At 42.9% G+C, this 17,670-nt stretch overlaps 1 protein-coding gene across 2 annotated transcripts in view; it reads left to right on the top strand.

The window, feature by feature from the left end:
* The window catches only part of LOC122553908 (short transient receptor potential channel 6-like), a 138,569-nt gene that overhangs the window by 15,268 nt on the left and 105,631 nt on the right, over positions 1–17,670 (top strand). For both annotated transcript variants that reach the window (XM_043698415.2, XM_043698412.2), the window contains exon 2: positions 7,653–8,418. In XM_043698415.2, coding sequence (XP_043554350.2) covers positions 7,653–8,418 — 766 coding nt within the window. The remainder of the gene's footprint in view (positions 1–7,652; positions 8,419–17,670) is intronic.

Below are 17,670 nucleotides of genomic sequence, written 5' to 3'. Positions count from 1 at the left end.
ATTGGCAACACCATTTGAGGAATCAGTGGTTGAACAGTATCAGAAATTGGAAACTGTCTCACTGACCTGTCTGCTCTGAGAGAGGAATGGTGGACATTGCATGAACAGATTAAGGAATTTTGCTTTGAAGCTGTTAATAATGTATATAATTTGGGAATGCTTAAAAGACAAGCATTCAGTTTTTCAGTATTCATATCCTTTATGAAGATAGCCACCAGGTATGCTAAATGCATGTATTGAGAGGTTGTCTTTTCATTTGACAAAAGCAATAAGTTTTAAATAGTGTCATTATAAACCAAAAAACAATTAAGATTTTCCATGCAGAGTGCAGAATTGTCTTATCATTATAAAGGTGTCAATGAAAACTTAGTTCAATACGAAAAACTAATTTCTTTCAGCATTGAGAGTGCTTCTTTTTCTTCACTCCTGGGATGTGGGTGTCACTGTTTGGCCAGCATTTACTGCCCAATCCCAGCTGCCCTTGAACTGAATGGTTTCCTCGGCCATTTCAGAGGGAATCGAGAGTCAACGACGTTGCTCTTGACCCAAAGTTGTATTGTGGCCAGGAACTGATTGGCCCTGGTGGAACCCAAACTGGGCGTCACTGAGCAGGTGCTGCTTGACAGCACTATCGATGACACCTTCCATCACTTTATTGTTGATCGAGAGGAGACTAATGTGGCAGTAATTGGCCAGGTTAGATTTGTCATGCTTTTTGTGTACAGCACATCTTAGTAATTTTTCACACTGTTGGATAGATGTCAGTGTTGTAGCTATAATGGAACAGCTTGGCTAGGGGAGTGGCAGCTTTTGGGGCACATGACTTCAGTCCTGTTGCTGGAGACTGGAGGCCTGTGACCAGTGGAGTGCCACAAGGATCAGTACTAGGTCCTCTACTTTTTGTCATTTATATAAATGATTTGGATGTGAGCATAAAAGGTATAATTAGTAAATTTGCAGATGACACCAAAATTGGAGGTGTAGTGGACAGTGAAGAGGGTTACCTCAGACTACAACAGGATCTGGACCAGATGGGCCAATGGGCTGAGAAGTGGCAGATAGAGTTTAATTTAGATAAATGTGAGGTGCTGCATTTTGGGAAAGCAAATCTTAGTAGGACTTATACACTTAATGGTAAGGTCCTAGGGAGTGTGGCTGAACAAAGAGATCTTGGAGTGCAGGTTCATTGCTCCTTGAAAGTGGAGTCGCAGGTAGATAGGATAGTGAAGAAGGCGTTTGGTATGCTTTCCTTTATTGGTCAGAGTAATGAGTACAGGAGTTGGGAGATCATGTTGAGGCTGTACAGGACATTGGTCAGGCCACTGTTGGAATATTGCGTGCAACTCTGGTCTCCTTCCTATTGGAAAGATGTTGTGAAACTTGAAAGGATTCAGAAAAGATTTACAAGGATGTTGCAGGGTTGGAGGATCTGAGCTACAGGGAGAGGCTGAACAGGCTGGGGCTGTTTTCCCTGGAGCTTCGGAGGCTGAGGGGTGACCTTATAGAGGTTTACAAAATTATGAGGGGCATGGATAGGGTAAATAGGCAAAGTCTTTTCCCTGGAGTTGGGGAGTCCAGAACCAGAGGGCATAGGTTTAGGATGAGAGGGAAAAGATATAAAAGGGACACACAGAGGGTGGTACATGTATGGAATGAGCTGCCAGAGGAAGTGGTGGAGGCTGGTACAATTGTAACATTTAAGAGTCCAGTGACAATGTCACTACACCATTGCCTGCCCCTGTGCCTGACCAATCCTGAGGACCTGATTGTCTGCATCCCATGGTTTGAACAGAATTGAATAAAGAAATACTGGATGCATTAGGTTATAAGTTTTCAATACTGAAAACATCCCAGAAGATTTGGAAAACTACAAATGTAACATATCTGTATAAGGAAGTGGTGAGGGTGGAGCAGAGGGGAGGGGGAGGTGAAGCAGGAAACTACAGGCTACTTGACCTAACATTCTATATTGTGAAAATGCTTGAATCTATTCTTAAAAAGAAAGATAGGATCAAGACATTTAAAAACATCTTAACAGTCAGGCAGAGTTGCCATGGTTTTGTGTAAAGGAAAACTTGCTTGGATGGTACAAATAGGAATTGATAAAATGGAACCAGTCCATAACACCGTCAGACATAGGAGCAAAAATGAGGCTATTCAGCCCATTGAGTCTGCTCCACCATTCGAAAATGGCTGATAGGTTTCTCAACCCCGTTCTCCCGCTTTCTCCCTGTAACTTTTGATCCCCTTGACAATCAAGAACCTATCTATCTCTGTCTTAAATACACTCAATGTCCCAGCCTTCGCAGCCTTCTGTGGCAGTGAATTCCGCAGATTCATCACTCTCTGGCTGAAGAAGTTTCTCCTTATCTCCGTTATAAAGGATCTTCCCTTTACGCTATGACTGTGCTCCCAGATCCTTGTCTCTCCTGCCAATGGAAACATCTTCCCAATGTCCAGGCCATTCAGTATTCTGTAAATTTCAGTCAGATCCCCCCTCATTCTTCTAATCCTTCCAATCATTTGTGTCTTTAGATTGCTGCCCTCAAAGGGGAGTGTCAGAGATGCTGACCCTCTAATAGCTGACTCTGAATGAAGCAATACTAAAGTCAAGGGCTGTTCATGTGTAAATGAAGAGTGACTTGGACACTAGATACCGGCCTCTGTGGAGTTATTTCAATTATTATTTTTCTCTCTTTTTCCCTGGCCTTTAACAACTTCACACCTTGCTCAAAAAGCATCTTCACTTGGACATCTCCTCTTTATAATAATCCTAATTTGAAGTAAGTCAGAGAGGCCTTCTGTATTTGATTTTCCCAGAAATTAAACAGACAATTTAAAATTGAATAAGCTTGTGAAATCTGCCATTCAAAATGCAGGATTAAGGCACTTTTACTTATGAAATAATGTGCCATATATTGGGTGCCATTGAACAGTCCCAAGGAAGATGGGATTGATGTACACATTAACACTGTCAAACCTCCGGCTGTGTTTCCTTTGGTATCTCCACTGGAATCCATTACGAAATCATGTAAAATCACACATCACTTTGAGAATCATTTATTTTCACTGCAGAAACTTCATTTTAATTACTTCAATACAGCGAACAAAGCATGGCAATACTGTTAATCTCACAGCAAATTGATTGTACTTTTAAAAATTTGAGTACCTCATTCAATCATAATTAAATATGTGAAAACGAAATGAGGAGAAATTGATAGTACTTTGATTCAAAATATGAAAATCCATAATTTGCTTGAAGTGAAAGTATATCACTGAAGACAGTGTCAGTTGTAGAAGCCAGAAATTTAAGCCATTTGTACCTTTTAGAGAGCTAGATGCAGAGAATATTTTTTAAAAAACTGCTCAGTTATCAATAACTAAGTGTAATAAAGGGAGATTTACAAATATGAAGTTGAGAGGTTGGTTTTCTGAATTGGTGCATGGAGCGATGGATTTTTATTATTGAGGCAGTTGGCTCATCCCCAAATGTAACCTGGTTATAAAAATACCCAGAATCCCACTGATGTTTGCTTTTGAAAGTGGTTATTGTTGGACCCACTGAGTGTGAAAGCAGGACGGGACAGGGATGTCTGCAGTGGGGTGGATCAGTATTGGGACAGGCTGCTTCGAAGGCCAGCCTGGAACTTTACAGCGTCATATCAGTTGTTTCAGAAGCTGATAAGCCCTTTAACCTTCTCTACATCTCATCTGCCACAATAGTTCATCATGCCCCCTGCCAATTAATTGCTGACTTATGGCCCCTCGTACCCTCCATCCCATTTAATGCCCTGTGACCACCCACCTATGATACACGTTATGGATCAGACCAGACCCCTAAACTTTTCTTATTTTAAAGGCAGATGGAATGTGTCTGTTCCAGATGCAATGCGAGTGGTCAAATTACTTCGCATTAAGCAAAACACAATTTATTTAAACTTAACAGAATAATAGATCCAGTAACATTTACTAATTAACTGTTCCAATATAGCAACATCCCACAGACACACCAGGTCACCCTTTATTTACATGGGCAGTGACCAGCCAGCTCAGATTCAGTGCCAGGACTGAGGAGGCTTCCTGAATCTCCTGGTTATTATCTGTCAGCCAGAGCTCCCCTGATTGGGGCTGTTAATCTGGGCCAATCTGGGAAATCCATAATCATTAAATTCCATCTGGCCTCGGTTCCAATCACTAAAGAGAGTCAAACTTTGAGACTATTAATTCTTTAAGAGATATGAGTCTCGAGTTAGAGCTTCTATATAATAATCCCTTTATCACTGGATTCTTGAATGTCAGAAACAAAGGCTGGTTCTCACTTTGGGAACACTGCTTGATGGGATTAAGACATGGAGGAGAGAGGTGTCATTTCTAAAATAAGGAATTGCTGCTAAAAGAAAAAAAAGAACATTAATATTTAGGTTTTGGGACATAAACGTTTAAAACATGGTTCTCCAATAACCTTTCATTGGAAAGAAATTCACCTTCTAAACTTAAATCATCTTCATCATCAAACATCTCTCAAAAATTGAACACTTGCTGCATTGAACAAAATTAACATATATGGATGCAGTTAGAATGTGGGTATACTGCAAGTAAACATTATTTTTGAACTATTTGTCCCCCCATTTACACAATTCTTCATGCAGCTTGTCTGAAAACAAGCAGCAACAGAACTCTGGCCGTGTTTCTGTAAATGTACAAATGTACTGGAGATGAGCCCCACGATGGTTTCAGCTCGGTTTCAAATAAGACCAAGCTCATTGTGACCAGCTTTCACTCCTCTTCTTGGGGAAAGTGGCTGGGGTCAGAAATGGAGGTGGGATTTCCAGCTAAGCGGTTATTTTTATCTCAACCTTGCCTCCTTCTCTGTCCAAAGCAATACTGAAAATTTATGGCCTTTGAGTCTTTTTAACCCCAGGATGAGCTCCCAACAATAACTGAAACCACCCGTTTCCAGCTCTGTCACATTGCCCAAATCTGCTTGATAATATAATGCAGTACTTAGTCCAAACACACACCTCTTCCTACAGCAGGATTTTGGTAAAGTTATATTAATCTGCATTATTTCTTCTTTAACATTTTGATTTTAAGGTTGAATATGGATTTTGAACAAAGAACAAATTGCATTTAAATCTTCAGTTCTGAATAAGGGTCACTTGACTCAAAACATTGACTTTGCTTCCTCTCCACAGATGCTGCTAGACTTGTTGAGTTTCTCTGGCAATTTGTTTTTGTATTTTTTCCCAGTGTCTGCAGTTCTTTGATTAATTGCATTTAAATTGTGCCTTTCATGTTCTAAAGTACTTTACAGCCAATGAGGGCCTTCTATTGTATTGTTAGGAATGACAGCCAATTAGAGCACAGCACGTTTTTGAACAGCAATATGAGAATGACCAACCTTGCCATTTTTGAGTGGTGATGTGAGGGATAAACATGAACTGACACAGCATGGAGACACTCTCTGTTCATCCTGACAGGCCAGATGCAGCCTCTGTTTAATTTCTCATTAAAAGACCAATTTACTATGACTTCTGGTTGCTGTTAATTTTGCCACAAATTTTTTTTGTTTGTTTTTGAACATGTACATTTGATGCATTTGCCTTTTAAAAGACAATAGCCATCAACCGTCAGCTGACTGTCAGGAATCAGTTTGAATCTATCCTTCCTTTAAGATGATGCTTTGCTGTAAGAACGATTGGCCTGATCAGCAAAATAGTGAAATATACACATGACACGAACGCACGCGCACACACACATACACACACGGACACAGGTACTCTCACACACACACACACACACACACACGGACACAGGTACTCTCACACACACACACACATGGACACAGGTACTCTCTCACACACACACACGGACACAGGTACTCTCTCTCACACACACACACACACATGGACACAGGTACTCTCATACACACACACACACACACGGACACAGGTACTCTCTCACACACACACACGGACACAGGTACTCTCTCTCACACACACACACACGTACTCTTTCTCACACACACACACGGGCACACACAGACACAGCTACACACAAACACATACGGACACAGCTACATACACAAATGCACATGGACACATATGCACATACAGACTGACATGGACACACACACACTAACACATGGACACAGCTACATACACAAATGCACACAGACACACACGCACATACACACTGACATGGAGACACACACACACACGGACACAGTTACATACACAACCACACGGACATATACACACATACACACACACATACATGGACACACATACGTGCACACACACACATACATGAACATACATACATGCACACACAGACACAGACATGCACAGACAGGGATAAAATCAAACAGAATTTCACACGAAAGTTGGGAAAATGTTAATTTATTAATTTCACTGAATTAACAATTAGTTATAGGTGCTAGCCTCTGGTGGCAGTGCTTCAGCAAAATTAAAAAGAACATAATTCAGATTAGTTTTCTCCCGTATAAAAATGTGATTCCAAAATACTGTTTTTGGAAGACAATAAGTGGTTTACAGGACACTGTTCCACTTCGGAAAGTAGTTTTCAGGAATGCCGTTGAACCTTTGTTTCAATGGAAATCATTTCCTTTCGTGCTTTAGCACGAGTGGACTTCAGACGGAATGACCAGTCATGTATTAGTTCCAGTAAGACAGGTACTTGTGGCACTGTCCCTTCCTTTGAACTGGGAGGCCCAAGTTGAAGCCCCACCTGCTACAAAGGTGCATATTTGAATCCAGAACAGGTTTCAGAACAAAGGAAACGGGTGGATTAGACAATATCTAGCCCCAAAGGGAGGTGCAGCTATTTCAAAGGCAAGAGCTCAGCAGCATCAGGCTAAATGAATTGCAGATAAAACCAAGTTCTTGAGGGAAGTGTGCAGCCATCCAAGGCCCAGTAATATTGATTAGCTTTTCTGGCCTTTCAAACAGAAAAAGTAACTTGTAGCATTTTCTCCCATCTCGAGATGCAGAAGCTGATTTTTGTGGTGCACTCCTAATTAACCCTTTACCCAAACAAACAAAGTATACCCTTTTTGTTAGTGTCTATGTCCCACCAACCAGCCATGAGGGGCAGAATAAGCACAGAATGTGCCTGACCCAGTGTGCTCCTAAGGTATTGTTGGTGTCCGGCTGATGTCACACTTGGTTTTGATATTTAAAGTCGGGTCGATGGGCCTTCTCCAGGCAGCTTCACTGGTTATCCATTCCACAGTCTCATTAGTTTCTTTTGTAAATTAATGCAAAAATTAATCCTGCATGAATTCAGAACTGGATTGAAATTAAATCAGTTGACATGCCCAATTTTCCAAGTCTTCTGAAGTTGTTCACAAAAATACTTCATAACAACAGTTTTTAATGTACAAAACCGACCAGAGTTTTAAGATTCAAATAAAAATAATGCAAAGTATTGTAATTGTTCATTGTTAGTCATTCTAATAAACCTTGCTAATGAACCAACAATCTCTTTCACCTTGTGATGTCATTAAATATTATATGGAAATGTGAGCAAATTGTAGAATTTCAACCTTTTTTCTTAAATTAGAAATGCTGAATGAGCATGAAGCTAGATGTATTTCTACTCTAAAAACATCTTTCTTCTCTTATATTTAGCAGTCCTTTCGGTGGGGAGAGACCACGGAGACAAACTGTGCAGAAAGGGAGGAGACAGGCATTCCGGGGGCCAGCTTACATGTTTAATGACAGATCCACCAACCTAACTCCTGAAGAAGAAAGGTTTTTAGATGCAGCTGAATACGGCAATGTTCCTGTGGTCAGAAAGATGCTGGAGGAATCCGAATCACTGAATGTGAATTGTGTTGATTACATGGGTCAGAACGCATTGCAACTGTCTGTCGCTAACGAACATTTGGAAGTCATAGAGCTCCTGCTGAAGATCGACAACCTGTCCCGTGTTGGAGATGGTTTGTTATTGGCCATCAGTAAAGGGTATGTGCGAATTGTGGAGGCCATCTTGAATCATCATCTGTTTGCTACAATGCACACACTAGCTCTCAGTCCAGAGCAAAGAAACCCAGGGTACAATGATTTTTACGCCTATGATGAAGATGGCACAAGGTTTTCCCATGATATCACTCCGATCATTCTGGCAGCTCATTGCCAGGAATATGAAATAGTTCATATCTTACTGAGAAGAGGAGCCCGGATTGACCGACCCCACAACTATTTTTGCAAATGCAAGGTGTGTACAGAGAATCAGTTGAATGATTCTTTCAGCCACTCGAGATCTCGAATCAATGCCTACAGGGGCTTGGCAAGTCCTGCCTACTTGTCACTGTCCAGTGAGGACCCAGTACTTACTGCTCTGGAGCTGAGTAATGAGCTTAATGTACTCGCCAATATTGAGAAGGAATTTAAGGTAAGTTCAAATTCCTTCTGCCCTCTTGGAATTGATAATGGATAGAACCCATAATGTTAAGTTAATCAGATTAAGCCAGTCATTCTACATTGGACACTCATGTTTTCCACATATCACAGTAGCTTATTCTATACTTTAATTTAACCCATTCTTATGGGGAAGTGATGGCCTAGTGGATTATCACTGGACTGTTAATCCAGAGATCCAGGTAATGTTCTAGGTTCCTGGGTTTGAATCTCACCGTGGCAGATTATAGAATATGAATTCAATTAAAAAATCTCTGGAATTAAGTCAATGATTACCATGAATCCATTGTTAGAAAAATCCATCTGGTTCACTGATGTCCTTTCGGAATAAAGCTGCCATCCCAGATGTGACTCCAGACCCAGCAATGTGATTGATTCTTAATGACCCTCTGGGCAATTAGGGGAAGGTAATAAATTCTGGGCCTAGCCAGTGATGCCCGCATCCTGTGAATTAATTAAAAAAAATTAGGAGTTGCTTATATAAAATGTCAAGAGTTGAGTTACATACACTTTATTCTTTTGCTTTTGTACAGTAAAAATCAGAGCAGGCCTGTTACACTTAACGGTAAAGCCTGGGGACTGTTGCTGAACAAAGAGACTTTGGAATGAAGTTATATAGTTCCTTGAAAGTAGAGTTGCAGGTTGATAGCATATTGAAGAAGGTGTTTGTTATGCTTTCCTTTATTGGTCAGAGTATTGAGTACAGGAGTTGGAAGGTCATGTTGCAGCTATTGGAAGATATTGTGAAACTTTTCATTTACAGGTTCTAAAACTCTATATTTAAATAAGACGATTTTCCCAGACATACTTTGTGCATTAGGGAGGGTTATCTACTGCTGGTACTCAGTCGAGATATGACTTTTGACGCACAGTAATGTCGTCGACCTTTAGGTGACCGAGCACTGCCTCCAGGTTAAGGCATGAGTAATAAATGCTGCCCTTGTCAGTGATAGCTGTTTCCTGTAAATTAATAACAAAAAAGTGATTTTAGCATCAGACCTGGGGGAGAGTTTAGTAAGTAACAAACAGAAGTCTTCTTGCTCTGTTTGCTATTAAATATCTTAATTGAATGGGCAAAATAACTATTAAATGATGTAACTACATAGAGCTAAAGGCCAATCTTAAACAGCTTGTGGTGAAAAGCCTCTGAGATTGGCCTGATCCATTTTTAATAGCAGCCCTCGGGCAAGTCCTTATTAAAAACAGGGAGGTGGACAACATGCAAGAGAAGGATGGGTGCATTAGCCAGGGTTACAGAGAGTGACGGAACAGGGATTGAAGGCTGGATTGATGGAAAGCAAGAAGGATCAAAGTCATGATCTGGAATTTGAAATTGCAATCTGAGCTCATTGAAGTTGCGTGTTGACATCCATGAGCAGGAACTGACTGGCTTACATTGTTTAAATTAGGATCAGGAGAAACCTTCATCCTCCTCTTGACCCCACATTCAAGTTAGTTTTTATCTTAACAAACATACCTTTTTAATCGAGATATTATTTAAGGGCCATGAAATAGATTGCCTATTAGGCCTCGTGAAATCTATTACTTCTCCAGGACCTGATAAATAAATCAGGCCTGAAATATGATGCATTTCTTTGGTTTCATTGTCTGCAGAATTTACATTGTGAAAGCTCTGATTAGTTTTATTAAATCAAGGCAATCAGAGACTTCAATACACTCTCGGATTCTGGTTTGCTTTATGATTGAAGCAAATACTCTGAAGTAATCATTGGTGTGTCTCTTTCAAAATGAAACTGGCTTCAATGCCAACAGACAGTAAAATCATTGGCCACATTTTAAGACCATTGCAATTTTGGGAACAGGAAGGAAAAGGAAAGCAAATGAACCACAACATTTTGTTGGAAACTAACTATTCTAATAAGTTCAGTTTTCAGAACCATGTGAGATCTGTTATGACATGAACTTTGTGTAAGTAATGTAGTCTTCTGAAAGGAGTGAATAATCAATTCTAATTAACTTCCATCGTTTCTGGGGGGAGTTTCCCATGATCCAGTGTTACACAACAGAAGGTAACTGTTTTAACTATAGCTTCAGATGGCTAAGGAGATTCAGCATATCCACAAAGATACTCATCAATGTTTATACATGCCCCTAGGAAGCATCCTCTATGGATGCGTCACAGCGTGGTTTGGCAACGGCTCTACCCAAGACCGCAAGAAACTGCAGAGAGTGGTGACCGCAGCCCAATCCATCGCACAAACCAGCCTTCCATCCATTGACACGAGTGATATTTCCCGCTGCCTCAGAAAGCAACCAACATAACAAAAGGCCCCTACCACCCCAGTTACACTCTCTTCCACCCTCTTCCATTGGGCAGAAGATATAAAAGTTTGAATACACATCTGCCTGTATGATCTGCCTGTGGAGCATGCAAAACAACATTTTTCACTGTATCTTGGTGCATAGAATATGGAACATTACAGCATAGTACAGCCCGTTCGGCCCTCGATGTTGCACCGACCTGTAAAATTAATCTGATGCCCCTCTAACCTACACCATTCCATTATTATCCATATGTGTGTCCAATGTCCATTTAAATGCCCTTAAAGTTGGTGAGTCTACAACTATTGCAGGCAGGCTGTTCCACAGCCCTGGTTCTGGATCAGTGGTGCTGGAAGAGCACAGCAATTCAGGCAGCATCCGAGGACAGGCAAAATCGACGTTTCGGGCAAAAGCCCTTCATCAGGAATAAAGGCAGAGAGCCTGAAGCGTGGAGAGATAAGCTAGAGGAGGGTGGGGGTGGGAAGAGAGTAGCATAGAGTACAATAGGTCAGTGGGGAAGGAGATGAAGGTGATAGGTCAGGGAGGAGAGGGTGGAGTGGATAGGTGGAAAAGGAGCTGGGCAGGTCGGACAAGTCCGGACAAGTCAGGGGATCGAGTTGCTGGAGGTTAGAAACTAGGATGAGGTGGGGGAAGGGGAAATGAGGAAACTGTTGAAATCCACATTGATGCCCTGGGGTTGAAGTGTTCCGAGGCGGAAGATGAGGCGTTCTTCCTCCAGGCGTCTGGTGGTGAGGGAGCGGCGGTGGAGGAGGCCCAGCACCTCCATATCCTTGGCAGAGTGGGAGGGGGAGTTGAAATGTTGAGCCACGGGGCGATTTGGTTGATTGGTGCCGGTGTCTCGGAGATGTTCCCTAAAGCGCTCTGCTAGGAGGCGCCCAGTCTCCCCAATGTAGAGGAGAACGCATCGGGAGCAATGGATACAATAGATGATATTAGTGGATGTGCAGGTAAAACTTTGATGGATGTGGAAGGTTCCTTTAGGGCCTTGGATGGAGGTGAGGGAGGAGGTGTGGGCACAGGTTTTACAGTTCCTGCGGTGGCAGGGAAAAGTGCCAGGATGGGAGGGTGGGTCGTAGGGGGGCGTGGACCTGACCAGGTAGTCACGGAGGGAACGGTCTTTGCGGAAGGCAGAGAGGGGTGGGGAGGGAAATATATCCCTGGTGGTGGGGTCTGTTTGGGGGTGGCAGAAATGTCGGCGGATGATTTGGTTTATGCGAAGGTTGGTAGGGTGGAAGGTGAGCACCAGGGGCGTTCTGTCCTTGTTGCGGTTGGAGGGGTTGGATCTGAGGGCGGAGGTGCGGGATGTGGATGAGATGCGTTGAAGGGCATCTTTAACCACATGGGAAGGGAAATTGCGGTCTCTAAAGAAGGAGGCCATCTGGTGTGTTCTATGGTGGAACTACTCCTCCTGGGAGCAGATACGGCGGAGGCGGAGGAATTGGGAATACGGGATGGCATTTTTGCAAGAGGTAGGGTGGGAAGAGGTGTAATCCAGGTAGCTGTGGGAGTCGGTGGGTTTGTAGAAAATGTCAGTGTCAAGTCGGTCGTCACTGATGGAGATGGAGAGGTCCAGGAAGGGGAGGGAGGTGTCAGAGATGGTCCAGGTAAATTTAAGGTCAGGGTGGAATGTGTTGGTGAAGTTGATGAATTGCTCAACCTCCTCGCGGGAGCATGAGGTGGCGCCAATGCAATCATCAATGTAGTGGAGGAAGAGGTGGGGAGTGGTGCCGGTGTAATTACGGAAGATCAACTGCTCTACGTAGCCAACAAAGAGACAGGCATAGCTGGGGCCCATACGTGTGCCCATGGCTACCCCTTTGGTCTGGAGGAAGTGGGAGGATTCAAAGGAGAAATTGTTAAGGGTGAGGACCAGTTCGGCCAAACGAATGAGAGTGTCGGTGGAGGGGTACTGTTGGGAACGTCAGGAGAGGAAAAAACGGAGGGCTTGGAGGCCCTGGTCATGGCGGATGGAGGTGTAGAGGGATTGGATATCCATGGTGAAGATGAGGCGTTGGGGGCCGGGGAAACGGAAGTCTTGGAGGAGGTGGAGGGCGTGGGTGGTGTCTCGAACGTATGTGGGGAGTTCCTGGACTAGGGGGGATAGGACAGCGTTGAGGTAGGTAGAGATGAGTTCAGTGGGGCAGGAGCATGCTGAGACAATGGGTCGGCCAGGGTGGTCAGGCTTGTGGATCTTGGGAAGGAGGTAGAACCGGGCAGTGCGAGGTTCCCGGACTATGAGATTGGAAGCTGTGGGTGGGAAATCTCCTGAGGTGATGAGGTTCTGTATGGTCTGGGAGATGATGGTTTGGTGATGGGGGATGGGGTCATGGTCAAGGGGGTGGTAGGAAGAGGTGTCCTCGAGTTGGCGTTTGGCTTCAGCGATGTAGAGGTCAGTGCGCCAGACTACCACTGCGCCCCCTTTGTCCGCTGGCTTGATGGTGAGGTCAGGATTGGAGCAGAGGGATTGGAGGGCTGCGCGTTGTGAGGGTGAGAGGTTGGAGTGGGGGAGGGGGGTCGACAGGTTGAGGCGGTTAATGTCCCGGCGGCAGTTGGAAATGAAGAGGTCGAGGGCAGGTAATAGGCCAGCGCGGGGTGTCCAGGTGGATGCAGTGTGTTGGAGGTGGGCGAAGGGGTCCTCGGAAGGTGGGCGGGAGTCCTGATTGTGAAAGTAAGCTCGGAGACGGAGGCGACGGAAGAATTGTTCGATGTCACGGCGTGTATTAAATTCATTGATGCGTGGACGGAGGGGGACGAAGGTGAGTCCTTTGCTGAGGACTGATCGTTCATCCTCAGTGAGGGGGAGGTCTGGGGGGATGGTGAAAACTCGGCAGGGCTGGGAGCTGGGACCTGGTGTGGGTGTAGAGCTGGGAGTGGGGTCAGAATCTGTAATTGGAGTGGGTGTGATGGTGGGGGGAATGGGGGTAGAGTCATGAGCAGGGGTACCTGAGTAAAGAAACTACCTCTGACATCGGTCTGAAATCTATCACCCCTCAATTTAAAGCTATATCCCCTCATGCTAGCCATCACCAACCAAGAAAAAAGGCTCTCACTATATACCCTATCTGACTCTCTGATTATCTTGTCTGTCTCAATTAAGTCACCTCTCAACCTTCTTCTCTCCAACAAAAATAACCTCGGTTCCCTCAGCCTTTCCTTGTAAGACCTTCCTTCCATTCCAAGCAACATCCCAGTAAATCTTCACTGAACCCTTTCCAAAGCTTCCACATCCTTCCTATAATACGGTGACCAGAATTGTATGCAATACTTCAGGTGCAGCCTTACCAGTGACTTGTACAGCTGAAGCATGACCTCGTGACTCAGAAACCCAATCCCCCTACCAATAAACACCAACACACCATATGCCTTTACCACACACCGAGATCTCTCTGCTCATCTACACTGCCAAGAATTTTACCATTAGCCCAGTCCTCTGCTTTCCTGTTATTTCTGCTGAAGTGAACTACCTCACACTTTTCTGCATTAAACACTATTTGCCACTTCTCTGCCCTGCTCTGCATCCTACCTATGTCCCTCTGTACATCCTTTGGCACTATCCACAGCTCTGCCTACCTGAGTGTTATCCACAAATTTACTAACCCATCCTTCTACGCCCACCTGCAGATCATTTATAAAAATGACAAACAGCAGTGGCCCCAAAATAGATCCTTGTGGTACCCCACTGGTAACTGAACTCTGGGATGAACATTTCCCCACCAACCATCACGCTCGTATTCTTTCAGCTAACCAATTTCTGATCCAAACCGCTAAATCACCTTCAATCACAAAACTTCTTATTTTGTGCAATAGCCTACCATGGGGAACCTTATCAAACGCTTTATTGAAGTCCAGATACACCACATCAACTGCTTTACCTTCATCCACCTGTTTTGTCACCTTCTCGAAGAACTCAATAAGGTTTGTGAGGCACAACCTACCCTTCACAAAACCGTGTCAACTATCCCTAATCAAATTATTCCTTTCCAGATGATTACAAACCCTATTTCTTATAACCTTTTCCAACACCTTACCCACAACCGAAATAAGGTTCTCTGGTCTATAATTACCAGGGCTGTCTCGACTCCCCTTTTTTAACAAGGGAACAACATTTGCCATTCTTCAGTCTTCTGGCCCTACTCCTGTCCACATGATGACACGCGACAACAACAAATCAAATGCTGTTTATCTTAGTGAATCATACTCCATTAAATTCCAGCTTGACTGATAACCAACTCCCTGTATTTAAACAACCAATACACACCCAATTCACTTTTAATAAATCTATCACCTGTTATTTGTTCCATTAGGTTTCAGGCATTGCTCCAGAATTTAAATTCCTTTTGATTTAAAATTATAATAAAATCAAATTACATACCACACACATAGATATATGCAACAATGATAAAGAAAACAAACCAAAAATCAAAAAGATGACATTATTTTGCTTTATTTAAACACAATAAAGTTCCAGGTGTCCTCCATCTAATATGGCCAGCAGTTTTTGCTCAAACACGTCACTGAAAACATCAAGGTTCCTTTTCTTAACTTCTCCCAGTGATGGAAATTTCAAAACACAATGCTTCATTTTTAATTGTTCAATGTGTCCTTCTCCCCAATAATACCATGAACCTTGGGATTTTTCATAGTGGTTCTCAAATACAATACTTTGAAACTGCCACCTGGCTTTGTTTGTTTGCCCTGGCAATCCACTGTCCAATTATACTTCACAATTCCTCTAGTTCAGTTTTAGAAACTGCTGCACTGTTTTGTAGACTGTACCTTCATGAATGGCAATGGGACGAACATTTTCTAAAGATTATGGACATTTCGATTAGTTATCTGCTGGGCTTTTCCTTCAATTTCTGTTTTTGTTTCGGACTTCCAGCATCTGCAGTTCTTTCGGTTTTTATCTACCCAGGTGAAGGGGCTGGGGGAGTATTGTCTCCAATGTGACACCTCTGCATAGACCTCCAAATTCTCTCCAGATTTGCAGCTTTTGTTGCTTGACATCTTTTATTTAGTTATCGTCTAGTGTGTTTGTGGCCCTCAAGAATTCCTGCTCACAAATCCTTCTGCTCTTGGTGGCATTCCAGTGTTTCTACTATAGTACTTAACCTACATCCTTCACCCTGCCTTCTACATATCCCTGTGTTTGTACTATAATACTTAACCTACATCCTTCACCCTGCCTTCTACATATCCCTGTGTTTGTACTATAGTACTTAACCTACATCCTACACCCTGCCTTCTACATATCCCTGTGTTTGTACTATAGTAATTAACCTACATCCTTCACCCTGCCTTCTACATATCCCTGTGTTTGTACTATAGTAATTAACCTACATCCTTCACCCTGCCTTCTACATATCCCTGTGTTTGTACTATAGTAATTAACCTACATCCTTCACCCTGCCTTCTATATATCCCTGTGTTTGTACTATAGTACTTAACCTACATCCTTCACCCTGCCTTCTACATATCCCTGTGTTTGTACTATAGTAATTAACCTACATCCTTCACCCTGCTTTCTATATATCCCTGTGTTTGTACTATAGTACTTAACCTACATCCTTTACCCTGCCTTCTATATATCCCTGTGTTTGTACTATAGTACTTAACCTACATCCTTCACCCTGCCTTCTACATATCGCTGTGTTTGTACTATAGTACTTAACGTACAACCTTCACCCTGCCTTCTACATATCCCTGTGTTTGTACGATAGTACTTAACCTACATCCTTTACCCTGCCTTCTACATATCCCTGTGTTTGTACTATAGTACTTAACCTACATCCTTCACCCTGCCTTCTACATATCCCTGTGTTTGTACTATAGTACTTAACCTACATCCTTCACCCTGCCTTCTATATATCCCAGTGTTTGTACTATAGTACTTAACCTACATCCTTCACCCTGCCTTCTACGTATCCCTGTGTTTGTACTATAGTACTTAACCTACATCCTTCACCCTGCCTTCTATGTATCCCTGTGTTTGTACTATAGTACTTAACCTACATCCTTCACCCTGCCTTCTATATATCCCTGTGTTTGTACTATAGTACTTAACCTATATCCTTCACCCTGCCTTCTATATATCCCAGTGTTTGTACTATAGTACTTAACCTACAACCTTCACCCTGCCTTCTACATATCCCTGTGTTTGTACTATAGTAATTAACCTACATCCTTCACCCTGCCTTCTATATATCCCTGTGTTTGTACTATAGTACTTAACCTACATCCTTCACCCTGCCTTCTATATATCCCTGTGTATGTTCTATAGTACTTTGCCTTCTTCATATCCCTGTGTGTGTACTATAGTACTTAATCTACATCTTTCACCCTGCCTTCTTCATATCCCTGTGTTTGTACTATAGTACGTAAATACATTCTTCACACTGCCTTCTAAATATAACTGTGTTTATATTATAGTACTTTGCCTTCTATATATCCCTATGTTTGTATTATAGTACTTAATCTACATCCTTCAGCCTGCATTCTATATATCCCAGTGTTTATAATATAGTACAAGGCTTGGAGAGCGTGGACACTAGGAAATTGTTTCCGTTAGGCGAGGAGACTAGGACGTGGACACAGCCTTAGAATTAGAGGGGGTAAATTCAGAACAGAAATGCGGAGACATTTCTTCAGCCAGAGAGTGGTGGGCCTGTGGAATTCATTGCCGCAGAGTGCAGTGGAGGCTCGGATGCTAAATGTCTTAAAGGCAGAAATTTATAAATTCTTGATGTCACAAGGAATTAAGGGCTACGGGGAGAATGCGGGTAAGTGGAGTTGAAATGCCCATCAGCCATGATTGAATGGCGGAGTGGACTCGATGGGCCGAATGGCCTTACTTCCGTTCCTATGTCTTATGGTCTTATGGTCTTCTTTATATCCCTGTGTTTGTATTATAGTAGTTAATTTA

Source organism: Chiloscyllium plagiosum, unplaced genomic scaffold (genome assembly GCF_037043375.1).
Source record: "Chiloscyllium plagiosum isolate Xiang-an unplaced genomic scaffold, Cpla_swu_hap1 HiC_scaffold_6, whole genome shotgun sequence".
Classification (NCBI taxonomy): domain Eukaryota; kingdom Metazoa; phylum Chordata; class Chondrichthyes; order Orectolobiformes; family Hemiscylliidae; genus Chiloscyllium; species Chiloscyllium plagiosum.
This window is presented reverse-complemented; position numbering and strand designations above follow the sequence as displayed.